Source organism: Cryptomeria japonica, chromosome 4 (genome assembly GCF_030272615.1).
Source record: "Cryptomeria japonica chromosome 4, Sugi_1.0, whole genome shotgun sequence".
NCBI lineage: Eukaryota > Viridiplantae > Streptophyta > Pinopsida > Cupressales > Cupressaceae > Cryptomeria > Cryptomeria japonica.
The window spans coordinates 403,168,105-403,180,885 of record NC_081408.1 but is presented as its reverse complement, the minus strand read 5'-3'; the positions used below and the strand labels follow the sequence as shown (position 1 = coordinate 403,180,885).

Below are 12,781 nucleotides of genomic sequence, written 5' to 3'. Positions count from 1 at the left end.
AGTTCGTTTCATAATATACTCTTTTATTGAGCAGTAACACAGAACTAGTGACATGGTTGCTTCATTAATTCAAGATTAATGATGCACAACTTTATCGGTTTTCCAAGATGCATTATCTTCTCAACATCCTTTAGAAATACAGAGTCAACAAGGATTATTTTTCAACCGGACTCTTCTTCTCCATGTTTGCTGCTCCCACACTTGCTAGCAGAGTTCCACCTTCTTCGGCTATGGATGGAACAGAGATATGTCAGCTACGGCAGCTCCTACTTCCTGCTGCATGTTAGTTCCAGCGATGGCAATAATCCACATAAATTAACATTCATAACATTAACAACATGCCATCCAGTAAAACGCATTGCATATCTATATCAGTATACCATATGTATATATATCAGATATAATTAGCAGTATTATGGTTCTAAGGATGATTAAAGCATATAATAAGTCTGATGATAATCTAGTAAAAGTCCATTAAAATAGCAGGAAAATAAGTGAACTCAAGACATTAGCAAGTCTCATAAGCTCCTATGTTTGTTAATGCCCATTCTAGTTCATCTTCTCATATGAAGAAATGAGAGCCATAACCTCTTGTATAATATTGGGCTCAACTTTGTCACAAAGTAAAAAATCTCATCAACAAATTTGTGCAAGATGATATTTGAGGCAGTCGATGCCTCTCATCTTCCTTTGACAATAATTGCTCACTACTTTACTCATTTCTCTTTTTTGGGTTCCTTGCTTCCAGGTAGGGTCCCTAGGGTTGCCACTTGATTCCATATCTCAAACAAATACCAAATTTCAAACCTTAGCATAAACAAAAAATCAAATATCATAAAATGTGTCATGAAAACCTAGTAGCTAGCCAAAAATAAAAAATAGAATAGTAAAACTTCACAATGAGATGGAAAACATAACAAAAAATTTGAAAACAAAAAACACAAGTGGGACATTGCTATGTTACATACATGCAAAATCTATTGAAATCACTTAAATGCATTGAATGTTATCAATGTGTTGAAATAGTGGTCTTGCAGAAGAAATTGTGTAAAAAATAAAGTGTTTTGATGCTTTTCTAGTTGCGGACTATATTTATGAATCACTGGGTGAGTTTTTCTCTTGAACTTGCAATTTTTGGCAAGTTAACTCAAAATCTACCTTTGAGTCTTTGTGCAAAACTCATTGGCAATTGAACTTGCAAGTGATGTGCCTTGTGATTTTTCACACGAATCAATGACAAGTGTGTTGGGCAACTAAGAAATCTATAGATGAATTAGAATTGGCATTCATGATTGCTGCCATCGCATCCCGTGTCCTTTTCTTTTCCATTTTTTCTCATATCAAAATTGTTAAGTAGGTCATTCATTTCTCTCATAACCTCTCAGGTGCTTCACTGCATGCCTTCTCGTCATGTCTAGGTATTCGAGCAGGGTGGCATTACAATCTATTGATTCATAAGAAGCTTTCAAGCATTATAGTAGACATAGCCCTTGATATCACCTAGTGTCTTGTACTTCCATCTTGAGTTTTTCCTAATGCTACTTTGTACTAAACTTGACATTGCTGATTTTAAAATAGAAAAATAAAAATTAAAAAATAACAGCAGTTTTTTGAAAGAAAAATATCATGGTGAAATGATAAACATTTATAAGAGAAAATAGAACGAAACCATAATAGAAATACGTTAGGAAATGAGGAAGGGAAAAATAGGTAGCATTTCCCTTGGGCTTTCAACTTTCGTAATTCCCAATTCAGAAAAGAAGATAGATTCATTTGAATCTTTGTGAAGGCACCTTAAAATCTCTTTTCAGTCCCTTCTCTCAGGGCATTTTGTCGTGTGGATACTAAACACATCTTTTGCTGGGTGAAGTTAGAGCATAAATTGTCAAAGTAAATTAGACAAATGACAAATTGTGTGGGTTTTTTCTATCTTTCCACCAGATGAGTCCACTCCCAAAATCTGCAAGGTTTTCTTTAGAAATCCACATGTTTACAGGGGGAACTGTGACTTGCACCGAGTCTGCCAAGTTTTTGGCTAGTGTTCAAACAGAGTTTTTTTTTCTCACCTATATCTTTTTTGTGCAATCATTGGTTATATTAATTTTGAACTTGTTATCTATTATTATCTTGATAAACTACAGTTACAATTTTATTCCTTTTTGACATGCCAATATATAGATATGAAAATTTTGTTCAAAGTTTAGTTTATATTGAGAGCACACTTTCAGTTTGTGTTCTCCCTCAAAGATAATTGTCTCTTCTAAAATATAACTGTTTTTTTAGGGAAACCATTATCGCCATTTGGATGAAGGGTATGACGACATGCCTGGTAAGTTTATTGAGCCTGATTGGTAACTCTTTATTTCCAATATCTTTTCTGTTTCAACATTTGTTTTGACATTGGTTCCATGGGTTTCGTGACAATTGTGGCAGCTCATGTAAAGGCATCAATGATGGGATGTTCACTGGTTATTCCTGTGAGAGCAGGAAGGTTCCATCTGGGTATTTGGCAGGTGCATTAAAAAAATAGTTAAAGTGGTAGCATGCATAGACCAAAGATTTTGTTACCTTTCTGTTTCTTGTATGTAACGATACTCTGAGCATATCATGTGATTGCTAGTTCATTACTCCTTGTTCTGTTAATAAAGTAGTTGAAATTCATGAATCACATCAGTTTTTGCATCTTTTCCAATTCCTGACCGCCTGTTTTACTGTTACTAACCTGGCTACATTTACAAAATCTGTGACAGCCAAATTTTTAAAATTTTATCATTCACTAAGAAATAAAAGGATATAACAACTGTTATTGCCAGTAGGTAAGTCCAGTATATTAAGATTAGCATTGTTAATACTTTCTGCCCTTAAAAGATCTGTTCAGTCTCTTCAGACTGGTTTCCTAATGCATAGAGCTTCTTCCTTCAACCTTAACTTTAACACAAGGAGATGCCTTTCTAAATAATCAACTAGAAAAGTTTCCCTAAGAACTGGTATTATCATACTCACTACTAGAAGCTTCACTTTGGTTTATGCTTATAGTTTCTGCTTTCACTTTTTGAACAAACAATCCACATCTCAGGTTGCTTACTCATCAATTTCCCATAAGCTGCTTAAGTTTTACATTTCCATTTCATATGGTATTGCATACAATTTCCAGCAATTGCCATTGTTTAGTATACCATATAGTCCAAAGTTAGTTTTCTTTTATTTTTGCAAATAACTGTGAATAATTCCCAGAACATCCTATTTACCCTAGTCATCTAGTTAGTTGCAGTTATTTACTTGAGTCTTGAGCAGACTTGTTACACCTCAGTCTTGTCTAGATTGATCAGGAGTTATGAATTGTTATACTAGGATTGATTGATTAGTTGATTGTCTCTCACTCCAGTGAGTTGTAAACTCTACATGGAGCCTCATTTGGCATGCATGCTAGTGTTTCTTAGTTACACTCTTTATTGAACTTGCCATTTGAAGTGCACAAATTTCGTAATAAACATAAGAGGTCGAAAATAGGTTTGAGGTAGTGTTTTGTAATATTACTCTGCCATTTTTCTTGATAAAATTGTCTCTGATAATCTTTTCAATGTGAAACGTTTAGTTTGTGAGTTGGTTCTAGGATTTTGGATCTCATGGCTTGTTTCAAATGGTTTAAGATTTCAACATTGCATTAGAGCCATAGGACTATAGCTCTTTTCCTCTGTATAAGAGCCTTAGGACTCTGTTAGCGCAATACTTTATTATACCAAATTTTAAACTTTGCGTCGAAATTGGTAAAGGTCATCATGCTGAACCCATTATGATAACTTAGTTGATCCAGGTATGTTTAATCACCCCCAAGTGTCAAGTTGTTTATTAGGTTGAAGATGCTCACCCACCTGTGTCAGAGCATGAAGTCAATGCTGCGTGTTTCTACACACAACTTCACCTAAATTGGCTGAAACAATTAAATCTCAAGCTCTGTTGAGTCTGGAAGAAGATTGTTTTACAAAGATATTGGTCACATCATTGAGCAAATTTTTTAGGTCAAAATACCTCTCTGTTTGGGACATTTTAGTTTTTCATGTTTTCATCAAGTAGTTTGTGGAAACAATTAAAACACAAGCTTTGTTAATTCTAGAGCAAAAACAAATCAACATGGTGCTTTTTGAAGTTATTATGAATGTGCTTTTTGAAGTTATTATGAATTATCTGGTTAGTTTTTCTGCAAAATTGTTCTTGTAGTCAAAAGTTATAAAATTTCCAATTTCCAGCATTGGTCAAGTGGAGTCATTATTGCAAAGTTGAAATGAAAGAGTTTCAAGGTTTTATTTTAAAAATTGGAGCTTTGAAAGGTTATAAAACTCTTCAAATTTTCGAAATGTATTATTTCAACATTTTTAAGCGGGAACAAAATTGCTTTGATAAGGAATTTTGTTCTAAAAGTAAAAGGTTCGTTGGTGCTTTTTTGTGGTTCTATAACCACTGTCATAATCCGACATGGTTGCCAAAACCTTAAAAAACTCACATACATTTTTAAAGAAAAGGGAAAAATGAATTCAGAGGTTTTGAGAGATTTTAAAACCTTTGTGGGCACTTGAAGTGGTTGTGAGAACTGCCTAAAAACCCGACACTTTCTTCATAACAAATTATAACACCAAAAAACACATGTGAAAGTCTTTTTTGTGATATTAAAAGGTTTTGTAATTGTTGGCAGCGTTTGAAGTGGTTGTGAGAACCACTTCCAATTTCGACTTATACTCCAAAACCTTGTTCATTCTTCTTCTTCACACAAAAGAATCATGGAAGCTTAGGCCATGTGTGTTGACTTGGTGGTCAGCTCCTCCTTCGGGGTTCGCGACATGGCTCAACCGCCTCTTGTGGATTTGGGTAAGTTTGGCGTTTGTAGTGGGCATTGATAGCTCGAGCTTTTGGCGCAACGACAGACATACCTACAATTGGTATCAGAGCCTTGGGAAACGGGTTCGAATCTCGGGACGTCTCCTTCATTCCGTTGGTGTGGAACCCTTAGTCGGTGTTGAGGGGGATATTGTTGACTTGGTGGTCAGCACCTCCTTCAGGGTTCGCGACATGGCTTAACCGCCTCCCGTGGATCTGGGTACGTCTGGCGTTTGTAGTGGGCGTTGATAGCTCGAGCTCTTGGCGCAACGACAAACATACCTACAATGTGAGGTTTTTCTCAATGGGATGCCATTGTTGCAAGATACACACAAAATGGATTTGTTAAAAAGGCTTTGGAAGCTTCCAAGCAAATCAAGCCATGGGCCTAAACTAGAATCTTCAACATTTGCTAGCATCTCCCTGACTCATATAGAGATAGCTGTAAGTGCCTTGGTAATCATGCTTGCAAATATGAAAGTAGACACAAGTGTGGCTTTGTCAAAGTTTATTCTGAAATGGGTTGCGAGACTCAAACAATCACAATGTCACATTGTTGCATCTAGATTTGAACAATATTTGGATGGTACAAAGGCAAGACAAGAGGGTAGCCTCTCAATTCCTTGATTTCACCCAAACCCACCATTAGTGACAACTCTATGAAGCCTACCCATGTTCTTTGTAATATTTCTCCTCTATAACTTAATGAGCAAGCTATAAAGTATGAGAAAGGGACCTTCATCGCTTGTATTGGTACTCCAGCTACCATGTCTGGTGTGAAAATAGGCAGATGTCTAAGGGTTTTGAGGGAAATGAAGTTTGAGTAGGGGCTATGTTGGGGAAGTGAATCTCCAAACATTGAGATGGACGAACAAACATTTGTGGTCAATCTAAATTCATTGGATAAGGTGTTTTTGAGCTATCAATTCCTCAATGGGGATCTAAAGCACATTCTAAAAGTAAGGATTATCTTTGTTAGAGCGTATCATTCCCTCTTCATGCATAACGCATGTATTTGGCTAACACCAAAAGAGCTGGAAAGCTTTGGTGTACCAGAGCTTATCATCTATGATGCAAGACAATTCTTATGCAATTGTTACTCATGCTACATTACCTCCTCAACTTGGGCGTAGGGAGGCAAACATTAGAAACAAATTTATACTCCCTCCACATCTAACCCTCAAGAACTTTAAAGGCTTAGACCTTGATAAGATAGAGAAGGTTGAAGACTCTAGACTAGCTCTTACCAATCAAATCAACAAATGACCAAGTTGGAAGGATGTTAAGTGGTTGTAGATAATAATGCACTTTGCAATACTTTGTGAAGTAGTACATAATGTTGAGGACACAAGGCTAGTTGTTCAAGTAGGTATGGCAAGCATAAATGTTTTCAACCACGGAGCTCGATAGCTTGATGGTGTTTTGGCAATAATAAGCTACCTTGAAAAGGTAGTAAATTTTGCACAAGGCCAAGTTCCTATATTTCTTGATGGTGGAGTTTGGCATGGAATAGATGTTTCGGAGGAGTTGACCCTTCGAACCTATGGTATTCTTATAGGAAGGCCTATTGTGTTTGCCTTGGTTGCAGAAGGTGAAGCTGGAGTTAAATAAAATTTGTGCATATGCTTCAAAATTAATTTGAACTCACTATGTCTTTGGTAGGATGTTGTTTAGTGGACATAAATTGACATTGCCATAGAGACAATGTCCTTGCCAATACTTTATTGTTTGCATATAAAAAAATGCCTTTTGTAGATGTTTCAAGTAGTTACTAGCGGGCATTTCTTGATTGTGGTTCTGAATTGATATTTGTATTTGGACTTGACATTTTTGAAGAATGATTGAAAACATATATTGTGGGTTAATGGTATATGATATGAGTTATAGGAAATTTAAGGTAATGGGAACTTTGTAGGGATTTACTTTGACACAAGTGATCCTAGAAAGAATGTGCTGTTTGCATATTAAAGCCTAGGAATGCAACTGTTTTGCCTTGTCAACATGTGCATATGCAGTGAATATGCGAGTTACCATGACAAGTATGCGTTTCTTAGGTTTTGTTATAATGGCCTTAAAACTGACCAAAAGGAGATATTTTAGACATGGCTTGTTTAGTCATAAGAAGAAAGAGGGAAATTATGATCAGCTAGTGGGAAGCAAGTCATTTGCATTCCAAATGTAGGCCTTGAAGAAACACACACTTATATTGAGAGGGTAGGGGGGAGGGTGAATCGATATAATACAACTTTTCACTTATTAAAACTTTAGCAATCACAGAGCAATAATCAAAAGTATGATCTAACAATAGAGAACACAAGATGAACACATGATTTTATGTGGAAATCACAACTTTTCACTTATTAAAACTTTAGCAATCACAGAGCAATAATCAAAAGTATGATCTAACAATAGAGAACACAAGATGAACACATGATTTTATGTGGAAATTCTTGTAATAGGGATTTTATGTAATAATATCCATGATGAATAACTATTTACACCAACACCCCCCCTTAAGTGCAACTTAGGGGAATGAAGACTCAAGTCAACAATGCAAGATGGGTCCCGGCTACTAGGCCATGATAGGTACCCATGTACAATATGCAAATGCAAGCAAACCTATGCAATGCAATCTCTCACAAACGGAGAAAGGGAGAAAACCCAGTGGAAAAAACTCCCCCCTAAAAGAGAGATGAATGTACAAAAGACTCTCAAAGAAGGACAAAACCTCAAAGAGGAAAAAGTCCCCCCCATAAGAGAGGAAGGAGAAGTCGGCCGACCCCCCCTAATGAGACATCCTGCACCCCCAAGAGAGCTCGCAACTGCTGGAACTTACTCTCGGTGAAAGGTTTGGTAAAGATGTTAGCAACCTGCTCTGCTGTAGGACAATACTGCAAATCAATGACCTGCTCCTGAATCAGCTCTCGGATATAGTGCATATGAATCTCGATGTGTTTGGTCCGCTGATGGGTTCCTTTCTTCTCTCAGCAGGGTTCACCAGGTGTCATTCCGATCCGAATGTCTACATTTTGCGATAGGATGACTCTCACTTGATACTTGTGCTCTATGTTGATGATTTGATCATTACAGGGAGCACCGCATCCATCATTAGCAAGGTCAAATCTGTTTTGCATGACAAATTTGCTATGACTGACTTGGGTCTTTTGCACTACTTTCTCGGGATAGAGATTTCATAGTCACCTTCCGGGATTACACTATCGCAGCCCAAGTATGCTCTTGATCTACTTGCACGCTTTCATATGGCTGATTGTAAGCCTGCACCGACTCCCTTTCTTTCAGTAGTTAAGCTTGAGGCTCAGTGCTCTGATACCATGTGAGATTTTGCCAAGATCAAGGGTACAATGAAAAGCACAAAAGAGAGACAAAAGTATGAAAAGAACAAAACTATATTCTCATCAATATGCAAATGATCAACTGGATTAGCCAATACAATGAATATGGGCCTGCTTATATAGGCAAGGCCATATGGATATGTGAGCACACAATCATGACATGTGGCTCAATGAGAAACAAGGGTGGGTAAGAAAAAGTAGGGGTAGGTAGGAGAAATAATATAATATTCCACAAGAGGTGGATGACCCACCTAATGTGGAGTGTAACAGCAAGATAAGACCACAAAAGGCGGAATTTCTCCTACAAGCTATATCCCTATGTGCACACTTCCCTAAGTGTCTCATATCCAAACTATGATGAGATGCATTATCCGAAGTTAACTTAAGTAAAGTGTAATAATATCCATGATGAATAATTATTACACCAACACTTCTCTTGTTTCATCTTCTCATATGTGAAGACAACACCCATATCTATCAATCTGTTCATCTGCTTGTCTATCCACTCTCTGGAGAAATCCATGACGTCCTGTTGTGACCTTTTCACACTTCGCCCCATTGCAAACAGGGACCCTCTCTTTTTTGCTTTCCGAGTCTTGTTAGTTTAGGGTTTTGGCAATAACCGACAATTTTGAGCTTCCAAGTTCCAGTGTTTGAGTCTCGAGTTTTGAAATGTGATCATGCCTAATTGCTATTAGGGTTTTGAGTTTTGAATAGGATCAAGTGTGTAAGTGTTAGATGTCTAGGTAATCCTAATTTTGTCTAAGTGTAGACCCTTTTGATTGTGAATGAGTTTAAAATGTCCAAGTCAGTGATATTTTTGTGCCCAAGTGTTAAAAGGTCCTTTAGGGGTTGTTTTCTCGCTTCTTGGAGGTTTATTCGAGTTAAATTTGCACTTTATCCCGATGAAATTCCTATTGTCTCGCTCAAATTTTGATGAATTTGGCTAAGTCCCAATGTGTTTTGTTGAAAATTTGAAGTGTCCAGATGATTGAGTGGAAAAATCATTAAATTCTTGATGAAAATCCATGTTCTAGTGGTCAAAAGGTCAAAATTCCTGATGGGAGGTGCTTTTCCCCCCACATTTCCGGTGACCCATGATTTTCCCCCTCTAAAAATCTTGACGGGAGGTGAATTTCCACCAGATTTCCGATGGACCTTATTTTTCCTCCATTCAAGTTCCTGATGGAGGGCGATTTTCCACCAGGAGGGTAAATTTTGACTAAGAGTTGGGAAATTGTCCTGATGACCTACGTTTTTCCCCTAGGAGTGCAGATGACTTTGATGCGGATGAAATTCAAGTATCTTGGTGTAGTTTTATTTTCCACCAGGGCAATTCATGATCAAATTTAATGGATTTTTATGCAGAGGATGATCTTGATGAAGGGTGAATTTCCCAAAGTGCAGATTTTGATGAATTTTGATCTGGATAATTATCCAGATAGGGGGTTGATTTTTGGACTTAGTGATCAAAATGAAGTGAATTTTTTGACTCCAGATGCAAGTTGATTTTCCCCAGAGGTGTTTTTGGGCAAATTTAATGGATTTTGATTGGGATTTTTATCCCAAAAGAGGGCGATTTTCCCCCAAGGGCAACTGGTGACATGGGGCGATTATTGGAATAAGTTTTATTTGGTTTTTTAATCCAGATATGGGGCGATTTTCCCCCAGGTGCCCAAAGTTGGTAAATTTTTTAAGATTTTAATGTAAAAAAGCCCAAATTTAATTGTTTTTGCATTTGATGACAATTATTTAATTTTCAAAAACAGTTATTAAATGATTTGCAACATTAATTAATGATTAAATATTTTTCCCATTGCAAATTGATTTTCCCTGGCTAGTATAAAAGGCAAGTTTTTATTCCACATTGTTTGTGTGGTGAAGTTTCAAAGTGAAAACATGAATAAAGAGACCCAATCAGCATTGTAATAATATTATATTTTGCTGATAGTGATTGCTAAGTGGTTGATTTTGAAGATTTCTTCCAGCTGGGTGATTTTTGAGGAGTGTCCATTGGACACCATTGAAGGTTTGAAGTTGCAAGTTAGTGATTTATTTGTCCAAAACATCTGGGTGTTGCCATTAGGGAGCCGATTACAACAAGTTGGTGGCCATTTTTGCCACATGAATCAATTTTGCTAAGGTGGCCATTCTTGGGAGTTGGGCGATTTTGTTTTGGAGGTGATTTCCTCCATTTTTGGAGTGATTTGCTTGCATTTGTGAGATGCCATTGCTGTTGGGAGGCTGTGTTGTTCTCAAACCTGCATATTTCGTCATTGCTGAAGGTGATTTGACCTCCATTGTTGGCTGAAAACTCATTTTTCAGAATTATTTCTTCACTTTTAGCCACTTCACTCTTGGGCGATGTTGGTTGAAAATTTTGTACACCTGGGAGGATGTGCAAAATTGTGGTTTCAGCCACAATGTGTGAGTATAACTCTCCTAATTTAGGGAAGGCTCCCCCTTTTCTACTAACTAATTAAAACTAACTTAATCTAATATGGGTAGGACAACAACCTTTCCTCTTTTTTCAGGAAAGACTATACTCTTTTCTTTTCACAGAAAAGTAATAAGAGATGTAAAGTAATGATAACAACTTTCAAAATAAAACCAAGAGAGGAAATGAAGTTTCCTGAAAGCACGAAGACTTCCGTCACCTCCTTCGGGATGGGAAAATAGTAATCAAGCACAAAGTCTTGAATGTCTGAAATCCTATCTACCCTTTTAGAATGATAACTTAAAAACAAAGTACAACGTATAGCAGTGCAAAGTCTGCAAATATGATGCACCTTTAAATCACTCTAGATGGGAATTACTACAAGCACAAAGTCCTGCAACTCTTCTTAAATTCTAATCACAAACCAATATGACACAAGAACATAATGGGTACAAAGTAAGACTTCGACACAGTCTGAAATTCTAACTCCTTGATATTACTTGAAAAAGAACAATTTACAGCGATAAAGCTCAAAGTCTTTATGAGTATAAAATTTTGTAGAGTTTACTTGCTTGCAAAAAAGATAAAAATTACAATAGACCCTCTCCAGTATACATAGGAGAGGAGCCTTGAGAAAAAGGTGGGAGGATCCTAACTAACTTGAGAAATTCTCTCAACCACCATGACTTATTCCAACTATAGTACTAATCTAACTCAACTTGTAGTTGCTTTACATGTAATTACATTTTATGAAAAATGCAAGTGAAAGTGACACTTGCAATTACAAAAAAATGGTTTTACATGTAACTTGTCAAAAACAAAATACATAAACTAAAGAGTAAGTGTCATTTGACACTTTTTATTCTTTTCCATTTCTGGCCCTGAAAGACTGAAACTTGCTGATGGATCTCTTCAACTCATCAGGATCAAGAACTCCTGTGTTTTTGACAACTGCAAGAGTTTTAATGATAACATCATAATATCTTAATGTTGCCTCCCTGTGCTCTTCAAGAACAGTTTGCATCTTATCGAAAAACACTTGGTAACTTACAAACCTACGGATCGAATCCACAGTAAAATGTTCTGAGTCTTGCGCCTGGCAAAGACTTGATACCATTTCAGTGCCTACTAAATCTGCTGCAAGCAACTCTCCATCATGACTTAGAATTTTGCAAGACATCTTGTCAAAATTAGAGAGTATGTTCTGTTCGACTTCGTCACTCATTTCAAGTGTTACTTGAATATCTTTGATGAGCTCGCTGATAACCAATGATTTGTTTGTCAAAAGTTCATCAAATTCTATATATTTTTCTCTGCCAGGTATCACCATATTGTTGCACAGAATTTCCAGTTTGATCTGATCCCTCTCGTGCCAGATCTTCAAATCTTCTTCAATTGAACCTAGACTTTGATTGAAAGCCTCCAAAGTCTTGTTCAACTTAACTTTTGCTGCTCTAACATTGTTCAATACATGCAATGCCTTCTTCACCACTTGGGTACCTTGATCAATCAACCAATCTACCCAATAATCGACTGCCCTGGCCTTCTGAGCAACCTTCTTCAATCGCCTAACAGATTCTTCAAATGTGGAAGAAGTCAATGGATCAAGCTGCTCTGAAGCATTTGTTCTTTTCTGAATTACCTTAATGAGTTGTGGATTCTTCTCCTTGAGCTCATTCTTCTTCGCCAGTAATTCATCATAATTTTGGACCAAAGAGGCTACTGAATCCGTGGCATCATCATGATACTTGTATGTGTCTGCTGCCCAAGTTCTATCCCAGTGAGCCTATAATTTGACAGCTGCATCTCTTTTGGCAGTTTCTCAACCAATGGTTTTGTTACTTTTGCATATTTCATTATATTCTTGTCTTCTACCACCCGCGAGACTATCTTTGCCTTCTTAACATCTCTAGGTTTAAGTTTTGCAATCATTGATTTGCAGTATTGTCCTATAGTGGAGCAGGTTGCTGACATCTTTACCAAACCTTTCACCGAGAGTAAGTTCCAACAATTGCGAGCTCTCTTGGGGGTGCGAGATGTCTCATTAGGGGGGATCAGCTGACTTCTCCTTCCTCTCTTATGGGGGGGGACTTTTTCCTCTTTGAGGTTTTGAATTTTG

The 12,781-nt window shown here is 37.0% G+C and overlaps 1 protein-coding gene across 6 annotated transcripts in view; it reads left to right on the top strand.

Annotated features, from left to right (window-relative positions):
• Window positions 1–12,781, top strand: part of LOC131074686 (uncharacterized) — a 104,509-nt gene that overhangs the window by 43,688 nt on the left and 48,040 nt on the right. For all 6 annotated transcript variants that reach the window (XR_009113103.2, XM_058011368.2, XM_058011365.2 and 3 more), the window contains 2 exons: window positions 2,284–2,329; window positions 2,434–2,513. Coding sequence is in view for 5 of the 6 variants with exons in the window: in XM_058011368.2 (XP_057867351.1) it covers window positions 2,284–2,329; window positions 2,434–2,513 (126 nt within the window). In the remaining variant the exon portion in view is untranslated. The remainder of the gene's footprint in view (window positions 1–2,283; window positions 2,330–2,433; window positions 2,514–12,781) is intronic.